Source organism: Ruditapes philippinarum, unplaced genomic scaffold, assembly GCF_026571515.1.
Source record: "Ruditapes philippinarum isolate M1 unplaced genomic scaffold, ASM2657151v2 ctg23270_1_1_1_1, whole genome shotgun sequence".
Taxonomy (NCBI): domain Eukaryota; kingdom Metazoa; phylum Mollusca; class Bivalvia; order Venerida; family Veneridae; genus Ruditapes; species Ruditapes philippinarum.
Genome location: NW_026858698.1, coordinates 1 through 17,215, shown reverse-complemented (window position 1 = coordinate 17,215; position 17,215 = coordinate 1). Strand labels below are relative to the sequence as shown.

General features: G+C 34.1%; 2 protein-coding genes across 2 annotated transcripts; both read right to left on the bottom strand.

The window, feature by feature from the left end:
- Positions 1–7,309: 7,309 nt before the first annotated feature.
- Positions 7,310–8,290, bottom strand: LOC132753981 (uncharacterized). Its single transcript, XM_060744561.1, has one exon. It carries the CDS (start codon positions 8,288–8,290, stop codon positions 7,310–7,312), a length of 981 nt encoding a protein of 326 aa, XP_060600544.1.
- A 1,026-nt stretch (positions 8,291–9,316) lies between these two features.
- LOC132753980 (uncharacterized) lies at positions 9,317–11,906 on the bottom strand (the record flags this gene model as incomplete). Its single annotated transcript, XM_060744560.1, is given in 1 exon segment — positions 9,317–11,906. A coding segment is annotated over 1 exon segment (2,394 nt).
- Positions 11,907–17,215: the final 5,309 nt, after the last annotated feature.

The following is a 17,215-nucleotide window of genomic DNA, read 5'->3' as shown; positions in this document are numbered from 1 at the left end:
CACACTGCCAACAGTATTGAAATACTTAATAATCAAATCTTGTCACAAACATCAAAACAACCAATGTTTTGAAATTCAAACAATGCCTTTACTCAAAATAGCGTTGAGGAAAATAAAAATTACTTACTTGTTATATTCAGTCAAAATGCTACGTAATGTTTCTTAATAAGGAAAAAACATTGTCATGAAGATTTTAAATTACATTGCAGTCATAATTAGAACAAATGAAACTTGACGGTAAAATTATCTTGGAAGTTGTTTTAATCAATTGTTTATATTTTAAATGAAACAAATGGAAGTATAAGGAAGATATTCTTCCCGTTTATAAGTATTATTTAACTTTCCTGCATTGTACGAAAACGTTAAAGGGTCTCCATTTAGTGCCCTCATGAAGTGTAAGACGACTAAATTTTGTTGGATTTGATCACATGTCATATATAAGATGTCTTAAAAGTTGTTCAAAGACTTTAATTCCATGCCGAACTCTGGTTTCCATGGCAACCGAAAGGGAAAACTTTAAATATCTTCTTAAAAAACACTAAGGAGCTAGAGTTTAAATATTTAGCATGAAACATCTTCTAGTGAGTGTCTACCAAGTTTGTTCAAATAAAATCCCTGGGGTCAAAATTGGTCCCGGCCCAGGGGGTCATTGATTTTTTTATATGTATATAGTAAAAACTTGGCCCCGCCCCCGGAGGAGGGTTTGCGCATTGATTTTCCTTATATGTATATTGTGCAAACAAAAAAACAAATCTTCTTTTTTAAAAACCCAAATAGCTAAAGCTATTCATATTTGGCATGAAACATATTCTAGTGAGTGTCTACCAAGTTTGATTAAAAAAACCATGGAGTCAAAATTGGTACGTCCCGGGAGGTCATTCATTTTCCTTATATGTATATAGTAAAAACATTTAAAAAATCTTGTTTTTAAAACCCTAATGAGCTGGAGCTTATAATTATATTTAGCATGAAACATCTTCAAGTATGTGTCTACCAAGTTTGTCAAAAAAAAACAACAACAAAAAAACAACAACAACAAAAAACCTGGGGTCAAAAATGGCCCCGCTACGAAGGGGTCATTGATTTTCCTTATATGTATATACATGCAGAAAAATAAAAAAAACAAAATCTTCTTTTAAAAACCCAATTAGCTAGAGCTTTGATATTAAGCATGAAACATCTTCTAGTGAGTGTCTACCAAGTTTGTTCAAATAAAGCCCTGGAGTCACATTTGGCCCCTCCATAGGGGGTCATTGATTTTCCTTACATGTACACATCTTTTGCAACTTTTGTTTTTCCTTAACAATAATAATCAGTAATGTTTTTAAATTATATTTTTCATTCATAAAAGACAAAGGCGAAGTTCAGGTTTAAAGAATGTATTTAGGTATATGTGTACCATGGATCACTTGAATCACATATCAAATTTACAAAGCACATATAATTGAATTATCAGTGTGTGACATTCATAAGTCATCATTTACAATCAAAATGATTTTGTTAGTCAACCTGCATATACAATTATAATCATTCAAATATAATATTCTCCATAAAGCCTTACTTGTAGTATAATCTTCAAGACTGGCCCAAGATTTAGCCTTTCCTGAGATTCAATGAGTCTCAGGCAAAGACATCATCAATAATATATACCATAACAACATAAATGTTAATCAACTTATAGTACACAAATATGGAGGCTATTCGTTGCTAAAATAAAATAACACAAATATCAGTCATTCTAAATTATAGGGACATAATATAGAAAGAAAGAAGACACAGTTATATGTATATTGTTTTATCAGATTTGTAATTGTGTTTTTGTTTATAATTTTGCTACTGCTGCCACTGCTACTGCTTCACGTTTCACGATTTTTAATTTTGCTACTGCTGCGCTACTGCTACTGCCAACTTCATGTTTTATAATTTTACTACTGCTACTGCTGTGCCACTGCTTCTGCCAATTTCACGTTTTATAATTTTGCTACTGCTACTGCTGAGCTACTGCTACTGCCAATTTCAAGTTTTATCATTTTGCTACTGCTCTGCTACTGCTGTACTACTGCTACTGCCAATTTCACGTTTTATAATTTTGCTACTGCTATTGATTTGCTACTGCTACTGCCAATTTCACGTTTCATAATTTTGCTACTGCTACTGCTGTGCCACTGCTACTGCCAATTTCACTTTTTATAATTTTGCTACTGCTACTACTGTGCCACTGCTACTGCCAATTTCAATTTTTATAATTTTGCTACTGCTACTGATGTGCCACTGCTACTGACAATTTCACGTTTTATAGTTTTGCTATTTTGCTACTGCTGCGCTACTGCTACTGCTGTGCTACTGCTACTGCCATTTACATTTTATAATTTTGCTATTCTGTGCTACTGCTCCTGCTAATTTCACGTTTTATCATTTTGCTACTGCTACTGCTGTCCTACTGCTACTGCCAACTTCACGTTTTATAATTTTGCTACTGCTACTGCTCTCCTACTCTACTAGCTGCCACTGCTAACTTCACGTTTCCTACTGCTGCTACTGCCTACTTCCCATACATCTTACAAAATCATTACAAAAATAAAAGCGTAATCACAAGTGTCTGTTTTATTACAATTGCTACCGACTAAATTCTAAAATGAAGCAAGATATATCTTTACACAGCTCTGTCTCAAAGATTATTAACCTGTCCCGTTATCTGTTTTGGCTCCATCATTTCACGGTTCATTTCACGCTCCGCCATCTCTCTTCGCGCGGGCTCTGGTCACGTGATACTAAATTTAGACAACATCGCATCTGGACAAGGATAACACGATTAATGTATTTATTGCAGTTTAAGAGTTATAATTGTCCGAGGTATAACATAGTTAGCACGAATATTTCGTGCTCGCCGGTATTGATATGGATACATAATTGAAATGCGGGTAAATCGCCACTTGCATTGAACACATCGTATACCACCCGCCCACCCCTAAGCAATGTTTTTATTAAACCATGTTTTCGCATCCATTGATTGGTTGTTAGCGAAAAAGTGTTTGTTTGTTTGAATCAACTTGTAAATAATCGATATAATAGTTTATTCCGCAGGTTGTGAGCTTCCATGATTGCATGTCCAGAGATTATGATATATGGATCCATCCAACTCACAGAAATACCAGTTATTATTCCCTGCGGTCTGGAGACCGCAGGGTATTGGTACGCGTTTAACTTTTGAGGCATGGAGGAGCACGTGACCTGTCTTCGGTACATGGAGGAGCATGTGATCTATAAACCGTACATGATTGGTTAATTGACCTTTTCGAAAACCTAGCTAAATACCGTTTGCCGGTACGTTACGGATTTACCTCTAGGGAATTAGTCCGAATTACACCTAATTAAGAACAAAAAACTATTACATACGTGATATTTCTAATTTTCTATAATTATTTTACCGTTTAAGGTGGAAAAACTTGAATGATGTGTTTGAAAATTATCAATGTTTCTTTAATATCTCTCTCAAATTTTACAAACAATAAATTGTTTATACTGAACATCTACAAAATTAAAATATTCGTAGTAGCATCTGCCATAATAAATATAGATATTTTCTGCTTGAACTTGTGTGTTTACTTTATTTTTATTTTATTTTTGCTCGGAATTATTCATTAAATGGTATGCCTATTTAATCATTTTCTAAAAAGAAATAATTCTTTTATGTTCGATCTTCTCCGGTTTTCAACGGTCACCAGTTTCCAAAGACCTTCTTCTATATTGATCGATTATTGTCAATTATATTCCTGATACAAATGTTGAAAATAGTTAAATGAAATATCTTTATATCATTAAAACATTAAAAATGTTCCCCGCAGGAAACCATTTTACTTGTTTGCATTGATTTGTATACAACGATATTGAAACAATGCTAAGGCCTTTATCCTACTTGAGTGTTGTTGTTTATTCTGCCTAAGACTGAAGGTTTCACAACTCTTATTAGGTGATAAATAATTTATTTTCGGTTAAGCAGAGCGAATTAGAAAATAATCTGACATAATGAGACGGTATTTACACAAGTCACCGAACCTTGACAAAATAGAATTACACTTTGACAAAAAGATATTTTTAGACAAAACATCACCACCTTTCGACAAGATGATATTACTATTTGCCATAATAAGACGAATCTAGACAAGTTAAATCTGCATTATGCTAGCGTGACAGTTAGACATACTAAAATAGCGTTTTAACAGTCTATAATCATAGTTTGTAAAGATACCACCATTATTTCATGAACATAATAAAACGGTGTTTAAGCAGGTTAATATAAAGTTTGGGCAAAATAGCATGGCGATCTGAGAAAATAAGGCAGTGTTTAGACACGTCAATACCATCTTTCGACAAGTCAACAATAATGTTTGACATAATAAAATAACGTTTACACAAACAAACATAATTTATTGGCAAGCCAACACTAGTATTTTACATAATAAGTATATTTTTAGACAGGATAACAACAGTTTTAAACACGAAAGTATGACGTTTTGGCACAACAAGACAGAATAACACCCACCCATACAAAGCAAATAACAGGAAAATACCCACACAAGTCGATATAAAGGTTGAACAAGATATCACTTCTAGCCGACATGATAAGACATGAGTTTGACAAGTTGGCACCAAGTTCCGACATGATAACACTACTGTTTGACATAATAAAACAATTTCTAGCCAATTTATTACCACAGTTGGACAAGATATCATGCTATTTTGATATAAAAGACATTCTTTAGGCAAGATAACACCGAATTTGAACACCATGACATGAAAGTCTGACAAAATGTGACGGCGTTTAGACAAGACAATACCACATTTGGACAAAACAAAACGACAGGATTACATAATGCAACAGTATACTGATTCACATAATGGGACAATTTCAAGACAATTCAACACCACATTTAAACAAGGCTGTATTTAGACATGTTGAAATCTTAATTTGAAAAGATGGCGTGCATGTTAGACATATGAGCCGTGTCACGACAAAACCAACATAGTGCGTTTGCGACCAGCATGGATCCAGACCAGCCTGCGCATCCGCGCAGTCTGATCAGAATCCATGCTGTTCGCTATCAGTTTCTCTACTTGCAATAGGGTTGGTAAGCGAACATTATGGATCCTGATCAGACTGCGCGGATGCGCAGGCTGGTCTGGATCCATGCTGGTCGCAAACCCATTATGTTGGTTTTGTCATGACACGGCTCATATAAAGATTTCCATTAGGCATGTTTACATGATAACATGATGTTTTGAAATAATAAAACAGTGTTTAGACAAGTCATCACCACGTTTTGACAAGATAACATGAATATTTGACCTAATAAGACTTCGTTAAGACAGGTTCTCATAAAACGTTGGCAAGCCAACACTACTATTATACATAATAAGACGCTTTTAGGGAAAAATAAAACGATTTATAACAACATGAGGCAGCTATGGCGTTCCATACTATATGCACATTGTTCAATTAAGCCACGTTATCATTTTTCATGTTCAAAAAAAATGCATACCATTTTTTTCCCTCAAAGAACAACTACAGCTCTGAAGAAAAATTGGTTATTATACATTGTTGAGTACAATACTGATTTTTATTGGATTCGTACACAGCTGCAAAACTTAAAACAGACACTGTCTAATAGAAATCAATTGGACTCAACAGTGTACAATGACCTCAATATTACACACATATAATACAATATTCAAGCGCGCATAAAACGCCAAAACAAATTTATTTTGTTTATTTAACGTGATATAAAAATCTCACATTCGTTGTCATATAAAACAAATACATATTAAATTAACTTTCAACTGAAAAGCATGTATTAAATATAAATTTTCCGTTTTTCCTCGTAATATGCACATTAAAATTAAACCAATTAGAATATAAAGTAGAGACTATACATTTGCAATAGACATGGAGGATGTAGCTACCTTCCGTTCTTTTTGTAAAACCCCGACACCATCTGGCTGCGAGGAGCCCTTACAGAGTACACTATTTGGATTGCTTGAATCTACAGGGAGAATCCCCCCCCCCCCCTCCCCATGAACTGTAGATAATGCAAAAGACCTTCACTATTTACAACAAAGTTGAATTAAAGAAACAAAGTGACAATCATTCTTTCTGCACAATGTATCAAATGTGGTCACATTGCATGTGGATAGTATATAGTGTAAAAGACATAAAACAGTTTTTATTCCAATTTTTATTTTTTTCTAATGTAAGGATCTTTCAATTTATAACAATTGTTTATTTATATAACTTTATTTAGTCTGTAGACAAAACAATATATCCCTTTTATGTAACTTAATTTTGATGTTGCTTGTATGCTTGTCTAAATTGATATGATACAGTTTTGGTCAAATAAACATTTTTCTTATGCAATGAAAACGTATGGTTGTGTTTTAAAGAAGAAAATGAACGTCTTACTCTAACTTACAATAAACAAACAACAATGTTGTGCATTGTAGCGAGGTTATTTTATTACGAGATCGTTATAACAGGAGGAAATATCACAATGAGACATACATATGTATAAAGCATATCACGATCAAAACTGTTGTACTATGTCCAAGACATTTCATGATAAAATGTAAATTTAACAAAACTTAACAGGTTTGATCGTATATTCGTCACAGGAATACTGGCCGCCTGCGTAAAACCCCTTTTTATCTTTTTTAAATGTAAGAGGAACCGTAGAATCCGTGGGCATGCACGGAGGAAACACAAAAGTGATCCTCCTCAGACTATTCCTCGGAATATTGAACAACGGACCGTGCTCAAACATGCTAACGTACATATTGAATATATACATATCAATATATTTTCCTTAATCAAAATACATGTTCAGTTCCACATATACAAACTTGAAATAAACCAATACATTCAATAATTTTTTCACTGACATTGTAATTTTTCCCTTATAAAACAGTTTGCTTAATTATGGCTTTAACATAATCTTATAACATAATAAATATTGAATTTGAATGCTGGTGATCTCGTAAGAGAAATATCGCTAGAACTGATTTTCATACTCTGCCGCGGGTATTTATACCCGTGTATAAAATACACATGTATGCTTGAATACATTCAAGCCTTCAAAACCGGTTTATGTAATCCGTTACAGTTAGACAATGGTTCTCCTCTATACGATGTAACGCGGAGAACCAGTAAGTCTTACTCTAACTTACAATAAACAAACAACAATGTTGTGCATTGTAGCGAGGTTATTTTATAGACATACAAAGTTTAGTGCCGATTGCATTCAAATTCAATAATTAATTACATCTTTAATGATTTAGTAACGTATAATCTCTTCTCAACAGAATCTTCAATATACCCGTCTTTTGCTACGTCTGTTTTCCAACGGCCATGACGTTTAAGACATCTATCGGAAACGCCGGAAGCGTTTGCGGCCATGGTAGCACCACTTGCTCTTAACGAATGTGTTCCTAATTTAAGAGACGGAGCAACTACTTTAAGCTTTTTCACAATGCATTCTTTAGCCCTTGTATAACTTAATTTTTTGTTGAGTTTAATAAGTGATGATTTACCCTTTGATCTAAACGCTGGCTTAAAAAGATAACTATCTGAAATAACAGACAAATGAGCTGCTGTCATATACCTTTGTAACATTGAATACGGGCATGCAACCGAACAACCTTTAGCTATTAAAACTTCTTTACCCGATCTATAAATATCGGTCTTACTTTTTTGAATCTTTAAAACAATATGATCTATTTTGAAATCAACATCCTTACACAATAAATTACTCAATTCATTAAACCTAAGAAATCCAGCATAACCAATTAAAATCATTGATAAATCTCTTAATTCTAAAACATCTGTGGAATTCTCGTACAAAGCACATAAAGTTTTTAACATTTCTGTATCAACAACATCTTTCTTAGAAGTTGGTGTAGAACGAATTCTTTTCGCTGTTTCTAACAAATTTTGTACAATGTTACTGTCCGTAGGATCTGGTTGATCATTTAATCTATGCACCCATTTAATTGCATAAAATGCAGATGAAATAACGTGATACGATTTCCCTTGATCCAATAAATTTACCAAATACATGGCAACAATGATTGATTGTGCGGGTTGTGCTGTAAGCGAATTCACTTTACAATATTCCTTAAATAAAGTAAAACAATGTTTATATTTAGTTGTAGTACTATCAGCACGTGACTGCAGTAAATAGCTTGCCATATTGCTAGCAATAGTGTCCATTTCGCTGCTATAAACTCCAGCATCCTGCATTTTACGTTTCAACGTAGATTTTAAGCCAACACCTGAAAAAATATTACCATATATAATAATCTTACATCACCTAACTAATTTTTCTTAAAGCTATCATATCAAATTTTAATGGTTCATTATCAAATGTGCCATTATAACCATTCCCAACAACAACATTTGTTCTGTACAAATTTAATACCTGTTTAACAAAAAATTTGAAATTTCCGTTTTCATTGATCAACATCGGCCAAAAAGGAGCACTTTTCCAATTTGGCAGAACTAATGTACATTTGATGTGCTCTCTATTTATCTTATTTATGCAGTGCACTACTAATCTTGGTGGCGGAACAAGCCAATTATTTTCTTTTTCCCAGCTCTTGCACAACGAATCTATACCGTCTGTGCCTGGTACCCACCAACGGGAATTAAATCTTAAACACTTATTATTTAAGTGAGAGGCAAAGCGATCAATTGTATGCGGTCCCCATAAACGGTCAATACGTGAAAACACACTGTCGTGTATTTCCCAATCATCGCAATCTTTACAGCGACTCAGATAATCTGCAAGCTCATTATGTTCCCGAGGAATCCATTCCGGACATAAAACAATACTTTCATTTTCACAAAAAATGTCTAAATCTAATGCCGTTTTTTGAATACTTGGAATTTTACTTCCGTTTAATAAAATGGATTTAACATTTTTATTATCAGACAATACTTGAACTTGCTTATTCTTTAATACATGTGCATTGCTCTTAATCACTCTACTTACAGCTTCAGTTTCTCTCCACGTGGAACTACGAACTCTTTCGAAATCGTCCCACTTACCAATTACCTGAAATTCCGTTTCCGCAATTACTCCTCCCTTCCCTGGCCTATTTGGCGTAAAGGATTTGTAAGCTTTACTCAGTTTACCATTTCTTTTAGGCATATAACGTACATTCTGAACCAGAGTGCTTACCATATCATTCCTGTCAACACAAGGAACGCCTGTGAAAACCTTGCCCTCTCCTGGGGCCCTTTAGAATTATTTCTACATTCGTTTAATCAGCCATGACTCACTTCCGGGAGACATTTTGAAACTAAGCTCATTTCCGAGAGCTTGTCTTTACTTTTATGACATTCCGATATACAATCGGTATCAAAGCTCACTTCCGGGAGCACTTGACTACTATCTGTGTGCAATATATCTTCGAAATTAATACTCACTTCCGGGAGTTTGCTTTTACAGGTGTACACTTCCGATAGAAAATCGGAGTCGATGCTCACTTCTTGGAGCCCACTGTCATTAATGTTCAATTCCGACTTGTATTCGGAAACTAGGTTCACTTCCGGGAACCCAAGTTTATCTGTACATATATCCGATATACATTCGGAATGTACACTCAATATAGGAAACATAGATATCTCACCTTGAGAATAGATTTCATCAAGCTCTTTGTCTTTTTTCTCAGTAAATTGCTCATTTTGTATGAATCCACCATACCCTTCCGCACTTGCATCGACATATATATACTTACTCCACAAACTGACATATCTTTGAAATATTTCCCTTTTTGTTTTAATTTCCTCACATTTTCTCGCCAGAAATTTTAATTCTGCGATAGCTGGCTCACTTACCTTGACTGGAGCATTCCAACTTGCTCTAGACATAATACATCTATACATTTCTCTGCTTCTTATTCTAACTTTATTCCCTATAACATTTTGAAGAGAAATAATCTTTCCTACCACTGATGCTAAAGTTTTCACATTAATGATACCCAATTTATCGAATTTGATTTGAAATAAAACAGAATCTATTGATTTCTCAAGATTATCTATTCTAGAATCTGTTATGTATAACAAATTTTCGGACATATCAAGAATATGGCCAAGCCAAACTACTCTATTTGTCGGCTGCCAATTACATTTCTCGTCTGCCAAAAGAAAACCGAAATCACAAAGTGTCGTTTTCACACAAGCACTGGATCTTTTAGCTACGTCATAATTGACATGACCACAAATTCCGTCATCTAAGAACATAATGACTTGGTGACCTTTACTTCTTAAAAAAGACACAACAACTCTTAACATTTTTGTAAAAATATGTCCTGCGGTACTAATTCCAAATGGTAAAGAATTGAAAAAATAATAATTTGTTTTACAATCGCTTATCCATGAAAACCCTAAATATGTGCGGTGCTCTGAAAAAATATCAATATGATGATATGCCCCTTTCAAGTCAAATGTAAACAAAAATGAGTTTTTCTCAAACATTTTTTCTGCTACTTTGATATCTTCAAATTTTACTTTGAATTTATGCAAAAACAAATTTATGTGTCTACAATCAAGTACTAATCTAGGCTTTCCCGATTTGCTATAAGCGACAGTTAAGGGATTTACTACGTGTGGTTTAACCATAGACCTAGATATTACTTTCTTTTTTAAAAGACGCTCTATTTCTTCTTCTACAAACTTAATATTATCTCTTGCGGACCTATTATTTCTAAGTACTACGCTTGGCGGTACTTCCTTCAAAGGTAACATATAACCCTTTTCAACAACCTGAATAATATATGCACTATCCGATGCCTCTTTCCATTTATTTACACAATTTTTTAACCTACCTACTGGTGAAACAACTGTGTCTTCGTTCTCTTCTACAGATCGTAACTGTGAACATATTTTATGTTCTTCAACATATTTCTCATTTAAATATGGTATATGTAATACATCACCTTCGCTGTTTGATAAATTACTATCACAACAGCCATCGTAAATATTTCCTCTGTTTACGCATGTAAATAAATCATTACTTATCTTATTATTAGTATTCCTTTCTGGGCATTCCGGCGCCCCTCGCCAATGCCCCGGTTTGCCACATGCAAAGCACAGCCCAGGTCTACGCCCCTGACGGCCTACCAATTGTTGACTTCCGGGACTGGTCTCTGTAAACATACGCTGTTGTTTCCGGTATGGCCAGTTACGTGCAGACTTAGTTTTCTTGGATTTCTCTGCTTTGTACTTCTTAGAAGCCCTCGCTTCCGCTTTAAAGATACGTTTTTCATCGTCTGAGTCGCTCGCTAAAGGATTGGCTTCATATTCCTGAACGACTCTCCAACCCAACTCAGCTGAATCCGCAAGTTTTATAAGCTTCTGTCGACGAGCCATCATTTCTTTTGCTTCTGCTATATTAGCTCTACACTCCTCTAATTTCTTATCCTGTAAGCCATTCTCGGCGTCTTCTAATTTTATCATAACTTTTGCATTATGTTTATACTGTTCCTCATTGCTTTTACGCTTAAACTTTTCACTGTTAATCATCATACTAGAAAATTTGCTACTAGAATTGCCACTTATCTTTTCAAAAAGGCTGCCTATTTCCTTCAACATGTCCTCCTTATGTTCTTCCAAGGACGCCTTGACCTTGTCCTCCACAACTCTATCTAAATCGTCCATGCTTAGCTGAATGCTGGTGATCTCGTAAGAGAAATATCGCTAGAACTGATTTTCATACTCTGCCGCGGGTATTTATACCCGTGTATAAATACACATGTATGCTTGAATACATTCAAGCCTTCAAAACCGGTTTATGTAATCCGTTACAGTTAGACAATGGTTCTCCTCTATACGATGTAACGCGGAGAACCAGTAATTAACTGGTACCGGTGCTTAAAGGCAAGTTAGAAACTAGCTAAGCAAAATTTCATGTGTATCAAATTTAGACTATTATTGTCTGAAAAAGGCGGTAAAATCTTACAGATTATATATTATATCTCTGATGATGTTTTTGATTGAAGTGTTAATTGATTACCTACTCACTGACACCGCTTTACAGATGTGCAATTTGCGATTGTGTAAAAGTGAGAATATATATCGCGCGTGCATGTATTTGAGATTTATTATTATTTGTTTTATTGGGTCTTGAACTCATCAAACACATTTAAAGACCTATGTTAAAAATAATCAAGGTAGTGGCGGTATGGCCGAGTGATTAACGCGTCGGACTAGTCATCTAAAGATTGCTGGCGGCGTGGGTTCAAACCCAGGGGCAAGACGTTTTTACCGTGATTAAAAAACTTTACACTTATTGCTTAGTACTGGTTGGTCCCAATGCCAGTGTTTAACACTCATAGAGCTTCCAACACAATAGAACTAAAATAAACTTAAAAATAAGCAAGTTGATATTTAGATTGTGTAGAACGCTAGCAATCTGATACAAATAGATTTTTGCTGGAATTTACGTCGCACCAACAGAGTAGGGACATATGGTGACTTTTCAGCTTTACTGGTGAAGAAAGACCTCAGGCGGCTGGTGCATCTCCGTGCATTATTTCGGACACGAACGGGAACCTGAATAAATTAGCTGGAGTATCTTCCTCATATTAAAGAATACTAAGTGGGATTCGAACCTACAGCGGTGAGGGACAAGTAGACGGACACAAGTTTCAAATCAATATACTTAGCAGATGATTATTATATGCACCTAACATGTAGCGTATTTGCATAATATACTTTAATTTATTTCAATCAAAAAGGACATTTAAAAAGCATATTTCTATGGAGGGCGTTCGTTGTCAAAATTTCCAGACATGTAATGTGTTCCTTTTTAAAATGACTTTTGAAAAAGTGATATTGTATGCCTACTATTTTTTATTGAACCCGTGCATAGCACATAATATGCCTCTTGATTCAATCTTTAAATTGAAGGTTCCCGCCTTTATATTACAAATTTACATATAGATCGTAATAACTGACCTAACATCTAAAACGACAACAAATTTACAAGTTCATATCTTCCATTGCATGCAATACATATGCATGTTTGCACACTTATAGATCAGAAATATACAAATGAAATGTAAATCTTAAATACAGAAAGTAGAGTTTAAGAAAACATGTTACCAGCTGTAGAACTACAAGAGTACGTTAACACAGTAACATGTTTAACATGACAAAAGTAGATTCACAAAGTTAAACGATTTTAAGTCAAGCATAACGCCCCGCCCCTCTCGGAGTATTTACGAACTTCTATTGCGGACAGGTATAAAACGGCGCCTCCCCCATATTTCTAAATAAAACTGAAGGACAACATACCGCATTTTTCATAACATATATTTGTTACATTTGTTACAAAAGTTTTGTCACTAGCAACATCACTTGACAATTGATGATTTTACCATTTATGATGAAGATAACTTATGCATTAACTTATTATTTAACATTGTGTTTTCTTGAGAAACATCGGCGATTTGGAAATTTTAATTTTATTGATAATCTAAAAATCATCCAATATTTTTATTGGTATCATTGAAAAATGTATTGGCACAAATTTCATTTTCAACAAAAACTATGCAAGTATTTGCAAAAATAGGATTTTAAAGCGGCCACCGAGATTTCCTTTCTGAAATCAAGAAAATACTTATCCGTAGCACATATGTACACTCTTTAATAGGGTATTTTCAGTATAAATAAAAACTTTTTGCACTTGTTCATTATCCCTCATGTACAGACTCGATCAAACGTCTGAAAATCTTATGTAATTTTGTTGTGATTAATGCTTCCGATGGAACACTTTGTTTCCAGATTTGTATACAGCAGGTGTCAAGTGCCGTGTGGCAGCTGTGAAAAGTTGCCCCGTACTTCACTTCAGTGTTGTTATATTTTTCTGGTCCTTCGAGATCATTGATGCAAGCGCTATTAAGTGATGATAATTGAGTACCGCTCAAGCCGGTGCTAAGGGGGGCGTGAGGGATGTTGCACTTGTTCATTATCCCTCATGTACAGACTCAATCAAACCGAGTCTGCAATTCTTATGTAATTTTGTTGTGATTAATGCTTCCGAGGGTCACTTTGTTTCCAGATATTTAATATACTTGTTCAAAGCTTATGGTCTTAACTTTCATTCAATATTCATTTTCTTTTTTGAATAAAGTATCTAAAGGAAGCGACGTGATTTTCTTGGCGAATTTATGAGTGTAGTTTTAAGAGAGAAAAAATAAACAACGATAAGTTTGAAACAAAATTTTTAATACTTCTACGTAATAAATTTTCATTTTTAAGGCATCACTAGAAAGTTCATGAAGGATTCTTTTACTTGAGTCTAAAATTGTCAAAATTGACCAAGAAATAAAAAAGTAAGTAGAGGGCGCCATGTTTCTCTTACTGAATTTCAGAGTGTGTTTTGTTTTTTTACTTGGGGACCATATGCCGTTTTTCATGGAATTGCATTTACGTGTCACATTGAAGGTTCCATGATAATCACCATATTAATACATCTGCGGATGTTTCAAAATTCAAAATTGTACCAGTTCATGTTAAATGTTGAATTTTACTTAAGCCGGTGCTAGGGGACGTGGACGGTACTTTGCACTTTCCATTACCGTCCATGAACAGGCTTAATCAAACCGAGCCTGCAACATTCTCAATTTTGTCGTTTTGAGCGTTCTTTAGGGATTCTTATTTTTCTCTATTTTACAGAAAGTAACAAGATATACTTTCAAACAAAAAGTTAATTCATTTTAATTTAATTCATTTTTATTTTTAGGCATTATATATTCAAAATTCGATTTTTTATGTTGAGCAATTAATATTTGGCTATAAAATGTTAAAATTTTAGGGAGGGATACGGAAGACATTCAAAGTTTTGTTTTGTTTTGATTTTCATTTGAGACAATTAGGTATATTCTTTTGGATTATAAAACGAAATGTGAAATTCATGGACATCTGTTATGTGCGATTATTATTTCATTTAATTTGTTTGTTCGAATATATAAATGACTGTCTAAACGTAGTATGAATATATAAACAAACAAGAAGTTCGGATTAAGTTGGAAATATATGTTCCTTGCAAACTGTTGTTTAAATAATCGAATTTGGAGAAAAAACGCTGGTTTTGATGTAAGCGGATTTTTTTAAATCACGGAAAGTTTAAAGTTTTTTTCCGGCCACATGATGTTTGGTATGAATCATCTGCCAGGGTCCCAAACTAATTGCATGTATCGAAATTATCAAATTATCTACATATGGACAAATATATTTCGCAGTTTTACGTGCAATCAAAATTAATAATTTGATAATTTGAAGAACCCATATGGGAACAAGGCCAGTTATATAACGTAACGTAGTTTATACAAGGTAACCTTGTTACATATACATGTAAGGATATACATGTTAGGAAATTTGGTAAAATTATGCCTATCTTGGACTTTCATTTCAAGATGCATTTAACACTTGAGTTCATGTATATGTGTGCTTGCGTGTTTGTGTTAAAAATAAAATGATATTTTAATAATACCCATTTTGTCAATCAAATGCTATGGATTGGATTTTGGAGGCTGCGTTCTGTTTTATATACTTCATGAAGTAGGTACGAGACCAAAAGTGACTTAGATGTTTCGATTTTTTATGTGAGAAAGTTTTCTTACTACCGTACAGAATGTCGGTCGTTTTACTCAGGTGCCCGTTCGTTCCTTTATTTATACCCAAAGGGGCACTTGTAAAACTCGAAAGTCGCCACATGATAATGTCAGTTTTATGAGCCGTGAAACCAAACCAAAAATGACCTAATTACATGAATTAAAAGTTATTTTTTAAAGCTTCGTGCCTTTAAACATTAAAAATTTAAGCAATGGCGACTACATTTTTTATTGTTTGGGTTGTCAGACCAAACAAATAATGGTAGCGAAATTTCAGGCTCTGATATGCTTATTTGCAAAATAAAAAAGTAGTCCGAACCCCTGGAAGCGGTTACTTACCTTTATATGTACTCTAACGCTGAAAAAATAAGGGGGGGGTCACTGTGTTAAGATTGTCAAATGACGGGCGCATTAATTTTCAAGCCTTCTCGGGAAAAGAAAAAGTAGTTCCCGATTGGTCAAAGATTTCAAATATTGTGTAATTCTTTACAGATATACATGTAATATTAAGCTCCATGATTATTTACATCAGTGTCAAACAAAATTAATAAGAAGGGTTAAAAACCCTAATTTAGAATAATATGGTTTTCTTCAGGCTGTTATCTTATAACTTCCTAGTGGTCGAGGGGTTACACGCTCGTTTAGGAAGAGAGATGTCCTGAGTTCAAATCCAAGTTAAGGCAACTCATGTTTTGTTTTGTTTTTGTTTTTAATTGTTTAAGCCAAATAAACAATGAATTACATATCAGTGTTGCAATAAGCCTTATAGCCAATTTACTACAGTTATGACACTAGAAACAACATTGGTGGCACTATACAAAAACAAATTGGTTTACAACATCACAGCCTTTACTTTTCTGACATTCTGAGACCCAAACAAATTCAGCGCCTTCTGTGATTTGATTTAATTAAACATGACCATGATATTGCAAAATTGTCCATAATGACTTGCTTATTATTAACAAAATATAAATATATGTAAATTGTTATCAAGTAATGATACTTTTCATCGATTTAGGTCATGACCTTGTTTTATTTTTTCAGGATGAAGCAAAAACACATATCTTACTTCACTTAAACTAAAAGAAATAAAAACCAACAATAAACAACAATAAACACAGCATTATATTACAACATTTTCTTTCTATAGAGCGCAACTACCTGATTCTGTGAAGATCGAAGTGTTTAACATACTGTTATGAAATTTGAAACTAATCTTTTACTAGAAGAGTATTCTTTTAGGATGGTAAATCTGGACAATATTTCTAAGCTGGTTAAAATGTTTATGTTAACTTTTACTCATTTTTTGTTGTAAATCAATTGAGTCATTAACAGTCCAGGATATTGGCACAGCTCAGTTATTTTTAGATTATGAGCATACCTCATTCCAAATTTGGAAAGGTCGCGCAGACAAAGGTCGCGCGACACTTAAGGTCGCGCAATAGGAAAGGTTTTCGCGCAGAATCAAGCTTTCCCAGGCATGCTAGTTCCAAAATATGGAGAGGTCGCGCAATAAGAGGTCGCGCAGACTAAAAGTACAATTTTA